Source organism: Rhodnius prolixus, unplaced genomic scaffold (genome assembly GCF_049639745.1).
Source record: "Rhodnius prolixus isolate KJV_2025 unplaced genomic scaffold, Rpr scaffold_2, whole genome shotgun sequence".
NCBI lineage: Eukaryota > Metazoa > Arthropoda > Insecta > Hemiptera > Reduviidae > Rhodnius > Rhodnius prolixus.
Genome location: NW_027411592.1, coordinates 9,136,602 through 9,154,022, shown reverse-complemented (window position 1 = coordinate 9,154,022; position 17,421 = coordinate 9,136,602). Strand labels below are relative to the sequence as shown.

General features: G+C 34.2%; 1 protein-coding gene across 14 annotated transcripts in view; it reads right to left on the bottom strand.

Moving 5' to 3' along the window:
- The window catches only part of heph (polypyrimidine tract-binding protein 1 heph), a 418,918-nt gene that overhangs the window by 9,990 nt on the left and 391,507 nt on the right, over window positions 1–17,421 (bottom strand). For 11 of the 14 annotated variants that reach the window (XM_074117745.1, XM_074117746.1, XM_074117732.1 and 8 more), the window contains 8 exons: window positions 16,040–16,364; window positions 15,807–15,902; window positions 13,515–13,702; window positions 6,607–6,640; window positions 2,979–3,071; window positions 2,669–2,885; window positions 1,497–1,574; window positions 1,309–1,372 (listed from right to left, as the gene is read on the bottom strand). In XM_074117745.1, coding sequence (XP_073973846.1) covers window positions 1,309–1,372; window positions 1,497–1,574; window positions 2,669–2,885; window positions 2,979–3,071; window positions 6,607–6,640; window positions 13,515–13,702; window positions 15,807–15,902; window positions 16,040–16,364 — 1,095 coding nt within the window. Of the gene's footprint in view, window positions 1–1,308; window positions 1,373–1,491; window positions 1,575–2,668; window positions 2,886–2,978; window positions 3,072–6,606; window positions 6,641–13,514; window positions 13,703–15,806; window positions 15,903–16,039; window positions 16,365–17,421 lie in introns of those variants that run through there. The other 3 variants (XM_074117738.1, XM_074117739.1, XM_074117744.1) reach the window with 3 other exon arrangements.

Here is a 17,421-nt window from a genome sequence, read left to right as displayed (position 1 = left end):
TTAAAATTCTTTTTGAGAAAATATCTTTACTTTTATAAAATGAAATATACAATTGATTTTGGACAGGCTGAAAAGCCACAAAATTAGGATAAAAGAGCCGCATGCGGCTCACGAGCCGCGGGTTGCCGACCCCTGGGCTAGCCTATTACCTTCGACGTCATGAGGTATCATTATGTAAAATTCACCATCAATCAAATTAAAAAAACAAAATTGGGCAGGCACACTCCTTCAATTCTTGGCTGCTAGTGAACCGTCCTAGTAAAAAGAACACTGTACTTTATTTGCTAACCTATTTCAAGTGATATAAACATAAATTAGTACTGTCATAAAAAATTCCTCTATATTTACAATGTGACTTCTTCACAGATATTTAAATTTGCAAAGCAACAACGAATTCACCCTTTTCCAAGTACCGCAATCAAATGAGGAGTTTCGTTACCCCCATGTTCAAGCCAAAATATCCAATGATTCATAGGACTGAATGACAGCATTCGAAGTTCGACAGGGATATAACAAAGTCTCATCCATTATCCCAGAAAATCTGCAGAAACTACCCAGTTCTATCAAGAACCAGACACTTAACCTGCTCACTATGTCCTCTGAGGAAGCTTGTCACAGTTAACAATCTTTTTTCCGTCAGATACCTTACCTATACTTTTTTAGAAAGAAATTGTTGGAGATTTCCAACAAAGAACAACGTTCTGTTGATTTCAAAAAGATGTCGGCCTCATAAAATGAGGTGATGATAATGCAGTGTCGGCTAACTCATTGGCACCTAAGAACTTCACTATTCTTGCCTTATACAATGAGTTTGTCTTAAAATCCTTATTCTACAACTTTTAGATGTTACAAACTCAGATAAAGAAGTAACAAGAATCAATTATTGATAATTTTTCTCTAGGACGCAGTACCAAACCTAACACCACGAGCCAGCGCAACGGAATTCGATGGAAAAAGCAATTGAGCTTTTAACAATTTTTGTTGATTGAAAGTAAAGTAATTCAAACACTTCTGAATGTTGAAGAACAAAGAATGGTAGAAAATTTTGATCAAAATCAATGAACTTGTCAACCAGATTTACCTGTGTGATCTCACGCCTGAATGAAAATACAGGCTTGTCTATATTTTATACCAAATTTATTTTCTTTTAAGACGACCCCTGATTGGCATTCAAGCTTATAAATATGTATAAAGTAAAGTACTGCCTATTTTTTTCAGACGTGCTTCAAGTCCAATTCCCGATTAGCAAACATACTTCACTATTAATCTGCCATATCTTTAAGATAGGATCCCTTAGTTTCTACTTACAATAAGAGCAGCCACAGCATCATCCACGCTAGGCAGTTCTAGTAGCGCCATCTTTTTGTCTTTCCTAAACAAATTAATAAGGTGGATGAAAACATTTAAAACTGAATAGCATGAATTTGGGTTACTTTTCACACTGATATAAGTAGTTTTCTATCTCTATTAACTAGTGGTACTTGAGAAAAACTTACGGAAAGAACTTGAACCCTTTCACGGTGAAGCCATTGTTAGTAAAAGCATCTTTCAGATCCTCTTCTTTTATATTCGGCCTAAAGACAGACAAAAGTTTACTGGCGAAATTTCAATTTAAAATAAATTGAAAAAAATAAAAAATGACCACTGCATGGCAATAATCTTATTCAGCGAATATTCTGACTAAAGAGGCAACAGAATAAGAAACACCACGTGGTTGCTCTCTAGAATTTTTAATTAACTGCTGACTTCTACCGTCGAAGAAATCGCGCGGACAGACATCTCGGATGTTAACTAGTATATACTATTGTGGGAATAGGAAGAAATGGAAGCTGATTGTAAGCCGAGATTTACAACACACTGCACTGGAAGATGAATAGCTCTTACTGAGCTATTCCAATACTTTGAGTGGTAGAATATGTAACCAAGTCCTACTTAGGTTCATCCCAAGTCCAATCTCTCCCTCCATCTGCAGATTCTGTGCTTCCCTAAGTTTGGAATAACTACTATAAACATTCCGTCAAGAAATAAAGAATGGTCGCTGAAGGATGTCACTTGACACACTGTACAGATTCTTTGTAAAATTTAAGGCCCCTAAAGATTGATTAATTCATAAAACTTTTAATAGCGCCTCATAAAATATATAAAGCTATCTTGAGATGGTCAGTCTTTGTGGCGATATACAACATCTCAGTCATCTCTTTATCTTTATAGGTGGTGGGTGATAAAAACTAGCAGACTACGGTGGACTGGCCATATTGTAAGTATAAGTCAAGAAGAAAATACAAGACAGCTTCAAGGTCGAAGTTAAAATGAGAGATCTGATCTTTCAAGTATCTAGTCTAAAAGGAAAAATTAAATTGTGATGGCTTTTCTTTTGCTAGTCGATAGTATTGGATTAGAAGACCTGAAATGTGTACAAGGATGAAGAACTACTACCACATTTCTGCCCTGATGAAGGTCGGCTCTTCAAGAATTAATGAAGCATCCACCATCACAAACTAAATTATAATTAAAATGTGTTAAAATGAAAATAAAATGATAAGTGAAAGAAAGAATAGTAAAATCGAACTAAAAGATCTTGCAACTTTAAAAGTAATCTGTCATGACGTATAAACGTCATCTGTATTAACCTAGAAAACAATCATTACAATATTTACAATTTACTTACGGTATATTGGATAGATGTAACGTAGCTGATGGTGGATAAATATTTTGATAATTTTTAGAGCCAGGTTTTTTAAATCGATGTAAATTGGACGAAGTATAATCTTTTGTAAATCCAGCATCTGGATGGCCATCTTTTGGCAATTGTACCATTTGATGTTTAGAGGACATTACTCGGATCTGTTTACCCAATAGGCGAACTTTATCTAAATGCATCATCGCTGAAATATTAGATAAAAATAATTGTTGTAATTCATTTTAAACAATTTATTAAATAGAATAATAATTATTATTAATATAATCAATTGTTTTACCAAGATTGGCTTGATGGGGTTCTGCCATTTGTATTAATGCACTATCCTTCTTGTTATAAAGTATTTTCACCCTCTGTACATCGCCATACACTCCTTTTTTTTGGAGAGGGGGGAAAATAATAACGAAATATTAAACATTTTATATTAATATTGAATAGGAAACATATTTACTACACAAAAACAATAACAATAAATGAACTAGTAAATGGAAATATCTATTGACTGCGACTGACTAGTGAATTATTATAGAATTACTTTTATTTCCTCTAATAATGAGTAGAAACAGCGAATACTAAGATGGTGACGAGTATATTGCTTATGTATTTCAAGTTTTGGGGTTTTGCTGAATGAAAATAAAGTGATCGAAGTTTCCAATCCTGGAAGCTGAACAGAGGGAATCCGTGACATCCTAACCGGGACCATCAAAGGTGAGAGACTAGCCTAATGTGGCCAACTATTCATTCAACTTATTACCACAATATCACCATGTAAACAGGCATCCGGACTAGAAGAATATCCATGACGGAAAGGAATTCTTTCAATCATCTCATTCTAGTAAAAACTGCGGAGAAGTCACGAGAAAATAGTGCTTTCACCAATGCACAGCCTGTACCCAGCAAACACAGCCTCTTTTGAATCTTAGTTCAGTATAAATTAGCCCGATCTTAGTAATAAACCTCAGCATGTAAGAACAGTTGTCTAATCTTAAATCATCAATAAGTAATGTTTCTTGTAAGAAGAGATGGCTACTCCATTCTGATCTGAGATGGACCTTTATCTTCAACAACAGTTCGTGAGGCTCTCAGAGATTGGATCTGGAGAGAACAGGGAAAAGAATGGGTGATGGTTCCAGGGGTCAAACACAGCAAGAGTGTCATGTGCCCTTGCTATGTAAACAAAGAACCAAAGAGTCTCTTTAAGAACTTTCACTCTAACAGTCAATAAATACTTAGCCATATTAAGTTCATTAGAATTTAAAACCTGATCTAAACACACTGATTTATTAACCGTGCATATTTTATTTACTTCAAATAAGTAAATAACAAAAATAAATAAACTGAACTTCAGAAATAAGAACGAATGAAAATTAATGAAAACTAAATGTAAACAAAAAATAATGCAAACAGAGATAGTTTTTTAAGAAATGGAAAAGCTACTTTTTAAAAAAAAATATTTAAGGAAGCATATTTCTATCAAGTATATATATAAATAAATAAAAATATGGTAAATAAATTAGAGAAACAAATAAATATTATATATTACATATTAACATAAAGCCAAAATGTATATAAATTTTTATGAGAGTTGAAGAAGTGGTGATATTTTTAATATGCATGGAAATAAACTAGAGGTCTCTGTGTGTTCTTCTAAAAAGAGTTATAAATTTCGGATGTGCCCCCCGAAACAATGGTTTTAAACTTTTACTTTTTTATTTCGTGATCACAGAAATTAGATTCTTATTTTCAATCTGCTACAGAATTTCAGTTTAGAACAATGTTCGATTAAACATCTGGGTCTGAACTTCCCATTTAGTCAGCTAAGTAAATGTCAAAGGGTATTTTAAAAATGAACAAGAATCAATTGCTGACCTTTCTCTAAATATTTACAGTGCCTAGCATTAGGCTGGAATAATTCTTCGTTTATTTGATTTGAGATTATGGTTTGCGACTATTTATTAATTAAATTAATTTTTCCAGCTTCACTCCTCTTGTTTTTTTTTTAGTGCGAGAGTATAAAGGACATTTCTTTGATGCACCCTCCGATTTTGGGAGTATACTCAAGACGTGCAACACTACAGCGTGCAGATGCCTCAACTATACAAGATGCGGTTCTATCATCCATTATGCAAGATTAACTTACTTAACACATACAGCTAACAAGTCTGAAAGAAATAGTTACAACAGAAAGTGCACTTTCCAATCAGATACAGGATTTTTAATTAAAAATGTTTAAATTTCTCATGAACAATTTTTTTTTTAAAAGTTCGACTGAAGTTTGATTCGCACATATGAGAGCAAAGGAGGGAAAAAAGGCAGAAGGAGACACTTAGTCCTTTACCAGAAATTTCTTTTAATGGAAATACAAGTAATAATAACAATCTCCATCTTAGTAGAAAGGTGAGGCTGGCTATTTTGGGAGTTAATTCCATAGGTAGCAAAAATTTGGGCCTACAGTTTAAAGGTATGTCAACATCTGAGGTTACTGAAGCCCAGAACTTTTTTCATGCCGATTTCCGGACAATGAGTGAACTCCAAGGAAGAATAAAACTAAGGACCAATAGCTGGATTCACCCGAGATCTCCGCGTGGTATCCAGTACGCCAACCAAATGGGCTTATCACTTCCCTTATTGTGATGATGATTATTTTTCTTTTGAGAATGCCTTTTTACATACGACTGACTGATGGCACCAGTTGAGGACTCAGGTTATTTTGAACTATACAGTTCAATGTCCACGAATCATTCCATCAAACTCTAGAAACTGCCGTCTACTGCGCACATGCTATTTCTTATCTTCCATTTCATAAGAATCCCAATTAAGCACTTGACTTCCAAGATCAAATAATTGGAAGCGCATGATGTACCTCCTTTAAATAAATACTGGATATCTAAATTATCTTCCAACAAAATTTTAAACGAATTTTTGTTCTTCAGTCTTGCAATTAGCAATTAAGAAAGTTGACCAAGACTCTAAGTTGATTTTGTTATCTTCAATAAAATGATGATGCGAAGGTAATTTAAAGACTTGCAACCGATATATACGAGTGCAGCGATATATGTGCCGAAAGGTTGATTGCCCAGAGTTAATGCCGCGTCCTCTAGTAGGAATCTACAGCTGATCCAATTCCACCTAATTGTGGAAACGCACCTAGATACCAAGGAATCACTGTTATTGGCGGCTGTTGTTATAGTTGTGTTATTGATTGCAAGGAGGCGTAAGAAATCACCCTTGATCTCACTCTGCTTGGTTTATTCTTTCATCTATGTCGCAGTATACAGTATAACATCTTTACTGAAGCTGTAAATATACACAGATTGTCTCTTTTAATATCTCACTTTCCATATTTATCTGCTTCTCTCGTTGCTAATGTCCATGGGAACTTTTTTTCCTCCTTTAAAGGAAGGTTTCTATTTGGTAGTGTAGCGATAGAGTTTCACCTGACCTAAACGTGGCTTTTCATTCCATCATTAGAAGGATGATGGATCTTATCGACGGATGGAACAAGGGGCAGGGAAGTTCTAATTTACATTAAAAAGTCGACTGCACTCCTGGGTTCATACACTGAACAACCTATCCTCTGCAGTTGAGCCGCCTTTGTATACTGCGATATGTTGCGATTGTTAAGTTAGATTGGTTAAGAGACAACACGTATCCAATCCACCAATAGCATTGTGTTTTAATAGAAATAAATAATGGAAAATTCAAAGCCGTTAAATGAAATTGCTTTAAACTGAAATTGGTGAAAAATGTATTTTCAGAAGAAAAACAGAGAGACCTTTTCGTTTGAAATCGAATTATTATAAATATTTTTAAATAAATAGAGAAAATGAAACATAAAAGTAGGTAAAACTAAAACTTTAAAGGTATAAAAAAAATGGTATAAAATACAAAAAAGGAATATGACCTACCAAAGAGTGTGAAGAGTGCGTCCGGAGTAATTCCCTATATAGGTATTATTTTTTTTGTTATATATATAGATAGGTATTTATATATATATAATTTGGTATTTTGTTGGCATTCCCATATTGTAGAATGTAGAGGTAGGTTGATAGAAGAAGTTGTTTTTTAGAAGGGTAGATGTAGAGTAGTACAGCAGAAGAAGATCGGAAAAACAAGAGAAAACACAAACAGATAGATTAGAATTTTACAAGTCCATACACCTACATTAATAATAAAAATTATAATAAAATTAAAAATATATTTTTTATCAAACAAACAAAAAAAAAATTAAAGGAATTTTTACTAATAATTATCTGTAATTATTAATAAACAAAAAGGAATAAAAACTGGTCGAAAGAATTCAGTAGCGATCTAATATGTAAAATTCAAGGCTTTGAACATATCCTGATAAATTTGGGAAGGTGATTTCAATAACTGGGAGATATTTTCCTTTCTACGATCAAGGTGCTACTAAATGCTTTCATCTTCCAGTGTAACTAGCTCTCTATTTCTCTCCTACATGTATCCTGCTGATTGTATGTAGAAAATTACAATTACACGGACTCTAATCAGTCAAAGAGAGATAACAATGTGTGTTATGGATCTGTAGGTTTCTTTCACATCCCGTTACTATCCTTTACATGATTCCCAGACTCGTTTCTAAGCTCTCAAATAATACACTTATTTAAGTCTAAAGGGTGGTTGGTGTGTACAGTTATTTGGGTAGTGCGATACCGTCAGTACATCATCATATATATATAGACGCCTTAATTCTCTAGGTCTCAGGCAGTGGCATTGACTTAGCAAGCACTGTCTGTCCATAACAATCTGATATCTACAAGAAGACTGCTTAATCACTGAACCCACAGATCACAATATATTTTAAGCAACTATTACAGTTCATTATTTTTGGTAACTGATTCATTATTTCAATAGGATGAAATAATGAATGCCAATTTCAGTAATATTTATTATTGTACTCAATAAATAGGCACAATCAATATCATGACTGAAATTGGCATTCATTATTTCAATAGGATGAAATAATGAATGCCAATTTCAGTAATATTTATTATTGTACTCAATAAATAGGCACAATCAATATCATGACTGAAATTGGCATTCATTATTTCAATAGGATGAAATAATAAATGCCAATTTCAGTAATATTTATTATTGTACTCAATAAATAGGCACAATCAATATCATGACTGAAATTGGCATTCATTATTTCAATAGGATGAAATAATGAATGCCAATTTCAGTAATATTTATTATTGTACTCAATAAATAGGCACAATCAATATCATGACTGAAATTGGCATTCATTATTTCAATAGGATGAAATAATGAATGCCAATTTCAGTAATATTTATTATTGTACTCAATAAATAGGCACAATCAATATCATGACTGAAATTGGCATTCATTATTTCAATAGGATGAAATAATGAATGCCAATTTCAGTAATATTTATTATTGTACTCAATAAATAGGCACAATCAATATCATGACTGAAATTGGCATTCATTATTTCAATAGGATGAAATAATAAATGCCAATTTCAGTAATATTTATTATTGTACTCAATAAATAGGCACAATCAATATCATGACTGAAATTGGCATTCATTATTTCAATAGGATGAAATAATAAATGCCAATTTCAGTAATATTTATTATTGTACTCAATAAATAGGCACAATCAATATCATGACTGAAATTGGCATTCATTATTTCAATAGGATGAAATAATGAATGCCAATTTCAGTAATATTTATTATTGTACTCAATAAATAGGCACAATCAATATCATGACTGAAATTGGCATTCATTATTTCAATAGGATGAAATAATGAATGCCAATTTCAGTAATATTTATTATTGTACTCAATAAATAGGCACAATCAATATCATGACTGAAATTGGCATTCATTATTTCAATAGGATGAAATAATAAATGCCAATTTCAGTAATATTTATTATTGTACTCAATAAATAGGCACAATCAATATCATGACTGAAATTGGCATTCATTATTTCAATAGGATGAAATAATAAATGCCAATTTCAGTAATATTTATTATTGTACTCAATAAATAGGCACAATCAATATCATGACTGAAATTGGCATTCATTATTTCAATAGGATGAAATAATGAATGCCAATTTCAGTAATATTTATTATTGTACTCAATAAATAGGCACAATCAATATCATGACTGAAATTGGCATTCATTATTTCAATAGGATGAAATAATGAATGCCAATTTCAGTAATATTTATTATTGTACTCAATAAATAGGCACAATCAATATCATGACTGAAATTGGCATTCATTATTTCAATAGGATGAAATAATGAATGCCAATTTCAGTAATATTTATTATTGTACTCAATAAATAGGCACAATCAATATCATGACTGAAATTGGCATTCATTATTTCAATAGGATGAAATAATGAATGCCAATTTCAGTAATATTTATTATTGTACTCAATAAATAGGCACAATCAATATCATGACTGAAATTGGCATTCATTATTTCAATAGGATGAAATAATAAATGCCAATTTCAGTAATATTTATTATTGTACTCAATAAATAGGCACAATCAATATCATGACTGAAATTGGCATTCATTATTTCAATAGGATGAAATAATAAATGCCAATTTCAGTAATATTTATTATTGTACTCAATAAATAGGCACAATCAATATCATGACTGAAATTGGCATTCATTATTTCAATAGGATGAAATAATGAATGCCAATTTCAGTAATATTTATTATTGTACTCAATAAATAGGCACAATCAATATCATGACTGAAATTGGCATTCATTTTTTCATCCTATTTAAGAAACTATGTACGCCATTTATCGACTAAGTACTTCTATTCAAAGTCGTGTATTTAATAGGTACTTAGTACTTAATTAAACTTATCCATCGCTTTGAAAGAATACTTACTACCAAAAGACTCACAAAGTCTGTGCAGTACTAAAACTTTTGTTTTTTCACTACTTTAAATTCTATACGATAACAGATAGACCTAGCAATTATATAGCAAATTGTCTTCACACACAATTCATTGGAATAAGCGATATTATGATACTTTATGAATTGAAACCTCTTAATGGACATCCAAGAGAACCCGGATCGAAATAGATTGTCGTGAACGATTCTCGCTTTAAAAAGACTATTGGAAACTGGCAACTTTTTGGAGATGTAAGTATGCAATGCGAAGCATGCATCCAATGTCACCTTAAACAGGCAAAAAGCGGAACATTAGGTTAGGTTAGAAGATTTTTGAATATTTGGGGAAATGTATAGCCAAATGTTTAATTGGAACATGTCTAAAGCACAGAAATGGTGAATTATAATAACAAAAGCTGGAGACCACGGGATGTTAATAACAATGATGAAAATTGGCAAAAATGATTTTGACTGCAAAGGCCAAAAACACAAACGAAAGCTGAAACTAAAAAGGTATGAAATTTGTTTAAGGCTGTTTGTTTTTAAACTGAAATCTCTCTTTGGCTCGCTGACGTAGAAACGTACTTACTCTTTATTTCATTAATAACAGGAACAATGTCCTACTGAATTTCCTGTTACTATACTATCTTGATACATACTTGTGAAAGAAAGAAACAGCTAGTTCTAAATGAACTCAATAAAAACTGGTAAGTATTTATTCATAAATGGATGTTCAAAATAAAAATTAATTTAAAATAAATGAATAAATAAGAATTAGAAATTAAAGAAATTATTCTTATTTGTTAATAATAAATTGTAATATCTTCAAAGATGCAGAAGTTGTTAAAGATTCTCTAGTTGCTGGTTTTTATTCGTTATAAATTTTAAAAAAGAATATAATAAGCTTTTACATTTTTTAACATCTACTGCATTTTTTTTTTTTCAGAGTAGAAAAAATAACTTGTAATAATTTACAAGAAGAATGAGAAATGGGAAAAAACCTAATCTATGGATTATACAGCAGTTTAGGAAATGTTTATTAAGAAACTATGAAAATAAATATATTTAAAGAAACAAAACATAAATAAACTAAAAATATACAAATCTCCCATTAAAATTAGTGAAGATTCGGAAAGAGTGAGGAAGAAAATGAAAAAAACCTCTGCTAGGTAGTTTCAGAAAAGAGAAATGTGAACAACTGATTCGCATAAATAATAACCGTTCCCAAACTGACTGGCTATCAAATTGGAAACATGACTATTGTTATAAAAATCAGCCAAACTATCGGGGAAACAGATAAAAAAATGATATTCCAATATTTGTTATTAATTGCAGATTGTTATTAATGTTGATCACAAAAGATTAAAAGTTCAATAATTGATTTTCAGCCAGAGTTATTTCAAAAACTATTTGACTCGATTAGACTATAAAGAATGGAACATTAAATACGAGGGGGTACCCAAAAATAACCGGAATTGCGTTGCCGCGCATGGAGCTTATGTAGTACGCATTTCTGCCGCTAGACGTGTATAGCGCAATTCCTTGCCAGTTCAGTCCTGCCTGTGTTGTCTGCCTGGCTTGTTCTGTTCATCTGCAGTGATTGTTTTTACCAGCGCTGTTTTGTTCTTTTTTCGTTTTTTATGATGGCAAGTTTAAGTGAACAACGTGCAGCTCTGAAATTTTGTTTTCTACTCGGCAAAAATGCTGCTGAAAGTGTTTTAATGTTGAAAACAGCTTACAAAGATGACGCTATGGGAAAAACTCAAGTATACGAGTGGTTTACTCGGTTTAAAAATGGCGACATGTCGATTGATGACAAACCTCGTTCTGGACGTCCATCAACTGCCCGAATCGACGAAAATGATGAAAAAATTCGAGAGCTGGTGTTCACAGACCGTCGACAGACAATTGATCAACTGTCAGAGAGTAGTGGGTTATCTTGGAGCTCGGTTCAGCGAATTTTAACGGAAGATTTGGGGATGAAAAGGGTTGCTGCCAAGTTTGTTCCTCGAGTTCTGACTGACAATCAAAAAGAACATCGAGTTGAAACATGTCGTGCTTGAAACTGATCCAGACTTTCTGTCAAAGGTCATTCATTACTGGTGATGAGTCATAGTGCTATGGTTATGACCCAGAAACAAAGCAACAGTCGAGCCAATGGAAGACGTCATCTTCACCCCGACCAAAAAAATGTCGTCAAGTCAAGTCAAACATCAAAACAATGCTGATTTGCTTTTTTGATGCCAAAGGCGTAGTCCATTCAGTTTTTGTCCCCCCAGGTCAGACCGTCAATCAAACCTTGTATTTGGAAGTTTTGAAAAGATTGCGCAATAGTGTTCGCCAAAAAAGACCCGATTTGTGGCAAACAGGAGACTGGTTCTTCCACCACGACAATGCACCTGCACACACAGCCATCTCTGTTACACAGTTTTTGGCTAAAAATGGCATGGTTCCGCTGCCCCCACGCACCTTACTCGCCTGACCTGGCTCCGTGCGACTTTTTCTTATTTCCACGCATGAAAAAGGGCATGAAAGGTCACCGATTTGACAACATTGAAGAGGTCAAGAAAAAAACGAAGAAGGAGCTGTCAGCCATTTCTAAAGATGACTACAAAAAATGTTTCGAACAGTGGAAGCACCGGTGGGACAAATGTATTAGTTGTAATGGAGAGTATTTTGAAGGGGATAAGGTTGTTCTGTAAAAAATTTGTAAATAAATAGCTTTTAAAAAATAATTCCGGTTTTTTTTGGGTACCCCCTCGTACGACTGCAGTTTTTATATTTCAAGGTTCACCTCGTCCACATGAAGTTTGTGGAAAATGCATTCATCAAGTATTTTTGATGGTAAATATTATTTACCATTTAATACCAAATTAGTGAATAACTTCCTTTAGCGCGCTACAGATCTTTGCGGAGGATAATTTCTCATTTGGCTCGCAGGATGATTAATACATTTTACATCCACTGTGCGCTGGATGCTTAGTACGGGTTATAAGGAGTATATACGAATAACATAATCAGATTATGTTGATAAAAATAGGGAAGAAAAGTAATACCTGAGAATTCTAAAAAGACATTTCGCCCTAAACATTGTTCAGGTGTCATGGACGTAGGTGATTCAAAGGAGTAACACGTATAATTTTCTCATATTAACACAGAAAATAAAAATGAGAAACTCAATATTACCGTGAGGCTGTGCAGTGCTTGCTTTTATTGAATCAGCCTTAGTTATTTACTTAAGATTCTGATTCAAGGAATAACAATTGTATTCTTCATTTAAAATGACAAATAGATACATGAAAAGTTAAAATACTTCTCCATACAGTAGAGTAGAGCGTCCAATGCAAATTATTATGCAATAGAAAGAAATAGGGTTGCCTAGTTCAACAAGGGGAGCTAACCTAGAGTGTATCTTTATGCAATGTCAGAATATTTTCCGGACGCTGGGGACAAAACAAGAACGAAGAGGCGAGGAATATCATGGAATTTGAGAAACATGGCTTAAAAGACCAACTGGTGAAATGGCAAAGTGGTTACGTAATGGGTGAGGACTATTAGCAGATTCCCTATTGTTGACATTTTGCACTTTAAGTTACCGAAGGCGACCCCTTTTATAACCCTTAAAGAACTTAAAAGGAACCGAAAACTATTTTCCTTTCTTTCTTAAAAAACAAACAAGCTATAGTTTTGTTGCAACTTATAGTTTAGTAATAGTGCATTTTAAAATGCATTTGTAGTAAAATTATATTTTAAATAAACAAAAGAATGCAAACTAAGAATTAACGAACAGGTGTGTAGGAAAGAAAATTCAAAAATAACAAAAAGAATTTTCAAATAAACTAACAAAAAAAAGAAAAAAGAAAGCCTTATCAGATGATTATTAAATAGGAAGGCATTCACACCTCTTCGCAGAGATTGGAGACCAAGAGAACACAGGTATTCGGCGCTAATTGCCCAGGTAATCGTAGGGCATTCTGTGCGGCCAGAGCGGCGCCGGTGGCTCCCCCAGGCAGTGTAAAGCCGGCCGCCGTTAGAGGGAGCCCTGCAAACATAGGCCCCGCTGTAACAATATTCCCGTTGAAATATTCAGCTATAAATCAAAACACATTAAATCTTTTAGTTAATAATATAAACAATAAAATGGGTTAATAATTACAAATATTTAGTAAAGTAGACAGTATATAAATGGAATAACCTTAGGTAAATCAAAAATTTAGAGATTAATTGGTATACGCATGCCATATTTTATAAGTTAATTACAAGTCTATATTAAAAATATAATTGCTACAAAAAGAAACCTCGCAGGAATCGAAAAATGTGGCCCAGCTAACACATCTGACATTCTGTTCATTACCATTACTGTTCATTCTTTTTGGTGACTGATTCATAGTTTCAATAGGATGAAAAAATAGTTGCCATTTCAGTCGTGATACATTTATTCTGCCGAGACCGATCACACTCAGTCCAGACAAGACAGAAGACACGCCAACTCTGTAATGTTGTAAAATATTACTTTGTAAATTAGGTAAATAATTTTTGTAAATTTCGTCACATTATACATATTCATTTTAATAGAATTATTGTTAACACACTGTAAATATGTTCCACAGCCCTGAAGATGACCTAGTCCCTAGGTCGAAAGCTCGGCATAATAAATATATCATGACTGAAACTGGTAACTCTTTTTTTATCCTTAGGTACCATGTAAGCAAACTCGTCTTGACCACTCCTGTTAGCCTTATTTTAGTTTTGTAGACATCCCAAAGGCTATAGGTGGCTCATCAGGACAAGAGACTCTAATCTGATGTAATAATAATAAAAAAAAAAAGGAATCCATTGTGACAAGTATCCGCAACTTTGTCCTACAGCGCTACCCCTCAATCTCCATATAATCCACAAAACGTTTCCTATAGGGATGTTAGTTTACGCATCCCCAAGCATACAGGTAGTAAACATCCCTTTCCTAATTATTACAGACAGTATTAATAATATTAAGATGCCTTTGTCCGTCTCTTTCACTTCCGCTCTCTAATTAGTTTCGCCAACTAACGTGATACAAATTGCATACGATTGTCGTGGGCTGGTGGTGGGGATAATGCTATAATAATAGGAGGTGGTAACAAGAGATTTATATTAAATGAATTTCTTGACGTTAATTCTGTTTATCTGGCATTATTGACTATCTCAAAGCTCGCAATTACACTTACACACTCCTAGTAATAATATATTAATTAAATACAAAATTCACATTACTCTGGTTTCCCTCTATAACAACTTGTATTTATCTTTGTACAAATTATAGTAGAATCCGTTAATTAATAAAGTTTAACTAACAAAATCAATAATCTGCTAATTAAAATCTATAATGATTGAAAATTTAAATTGCAACTTTAAAGTTCATAAAGTAGGCCCTAGAAGGATTAGTGTGAGAGTGAAAATGGTATTTTAAGGTAACGAAATTTGGCAATGAAGAGACGAAGGGAATTTTAAGGTCAATGTGGTTAGAGACGTAGAAAGGAGCATTAGGGTATTAAGATTTTAGGATTGAAGGGATTGGATGGAAAAAGGTTCGAATATTTGACTGTCTCCGCTTCACGACGGAAAAATGAAGCCTTTAGGCTGGTTATTATGTTATGTTTTAGAAAAATAGGACTATTTGGGCATACAATTGAAGGAATCATTTTGATTGCGTAAACCACATCGATTCCTCTTAGGTAACGCTCATAAAAAAAGATGTGAAAGCTTTCCTGTCTAGCAGTATTTCGCATAATCAGACTATTTACAGAGTATCAACTTATTTAGGATAAGGCGAATTCTTAGCGGCCACTAAAACGTTCAACTGTAGTGAATGCGGCCAGGATCTTTCATAAACAGTAAGATAAAGAATGGAAAAAGGCTGCGACGAAGCCAGGACTGTGGCCTGCAGGAGACTTGGACACAATAAATGATGCCCTTCGACTGGACTTAAATCATCATTAAGCTCATCTGACATTTTTGCCATTAAAGTTTACTAGTTCATAAAACGGGGTAGGCGTGGATGCCAGAAACCTGCTAGGAATGAAGAGTAGGAAGGTTGCTGCAATGGATAGGGAGGACTGGCGGAAGCGGATTGAGGAGGCCTAGGCCTAGTAATGGGCTGTAGGGCCAATAGTAATAGTAGTCCATAAAATAAGTAATTGTAATCTAATACTGACCAGCAACAGGAGATCCGGGTGTAAAAGGTGCTGCAGTAAGAGGTGAAGCCAGGCCGTGTAGCGGTCCGAACGGTGACGGAAGAACTCCTTGGCTTCCTGTAACAGTAGTTTTAGGATTAATTAAGGATGCAATTAATTAATAACTGAACAGCTTTAATTTCTTTTTTCCTCTTCTCTGATAGAGGTAGTCCGCTGTACAGGAAGATATTATATTTTTGCAAATCTGTACACACCTGGCAACCTTCCTTGGTCAAATCTCCTGGCGGCCGTGACTGCTGCCAGCGGACCGGTGCCTAGCTGTGTGGCCGCTCCCGCCAGCAGGATGTGCGGCAGAAGTTGCTCCGCGGTGGTCGGTGTCATCACGCCGCCTCCGGCTGCATTGCCACCACCCACCCCGCCGCCAGCACCTCCGGAATCCATTCCTTCGCCGTTTGGTAAAGTGGGGTTTGTGTAGTCTCTTGATTTATCGTTATTATATTTTACGTTCAGGGAAGTCAATTTGGAATACTCAATTCGCAGAGTACAGCAAGAGTTGTATATATTTTGACCATCCAAAGACTGCAAAAAAAAAGGTGAAACAGAAATATATGAATGGAAATGCAATACAATTTTACGTTAAAAAAGTTGAAAAAAGTATCCCAAAAATTAAATTTACATTCTCGAGAATCATGGCAATGCTGAGAACAATACCATACACTGACAACAATACAATACAACATTTACACAGAGCACTGATACTACGTTCGCAAAGATTTCCGGAGTTAGTCGATGGTGTAATCATTTGAGGGAGTAGATATTGGCAATACCTAGATCTCTAACACCTCATGAAGCCAGCTAAAAGTGACCAACAAAATGTGAGCCATTGAACCAAGTTTCTTGACACCAACAGGCACTGATCCTAACAATAAAAGGTGTACATGTGACGCCCTAAACTACTACCCAAGTGCCGACATGATCAGTTCAAGCAAGAAGAGTTTCCGACTAAGACCGACTTCAATTTGCCATCTATTTTAACCTTTTCAAGTGCTCTTACAAATGTTTTGGAAACAGTCAGGAGGTTACAGAACAGTTACACAACGGTGGGTTCTTAAAAGACCTGTTCTATTATATCCTTTCTGGCCATCTTTTATCGACTAGAATGTTCATCTACACCCCAACCAGAAACGTTCATTTAAAGTAGTGTTTACATTAAAAATAAAATAGGATCTGTTTCTGTTCATGTTACAAATACTAGCGCTCATGTCGTCGGTGTTAACGCTTTCCAATCAAAGTTGTGGAAGAAATTATTTTTTAGGAAATGAAAACCCAGTAATTGTAAAGTGGAGGCGGTTTTGGGCACGGCAGGATGGACTCGCAACATAAATTGGATGGAAAATTTTAGAAATGTATATATGATACTGTACGGCACGTATTAATACAACTGTAATAATGACTCTCTCTCTAGTGCTGGTTGCTATGATGGGTTGTTACTGGCGGGCGAGTAGGACGAAGGAGGTGAAAATAGGATATCCGAAACATAAACCGACAATATAATTGCCGGTGTGAGGTGTGGTGGAGAGGCCCAGGTGATGATGGCAGATGTGGTATGGCGGAAGGGGGCGCGACACGATATTAC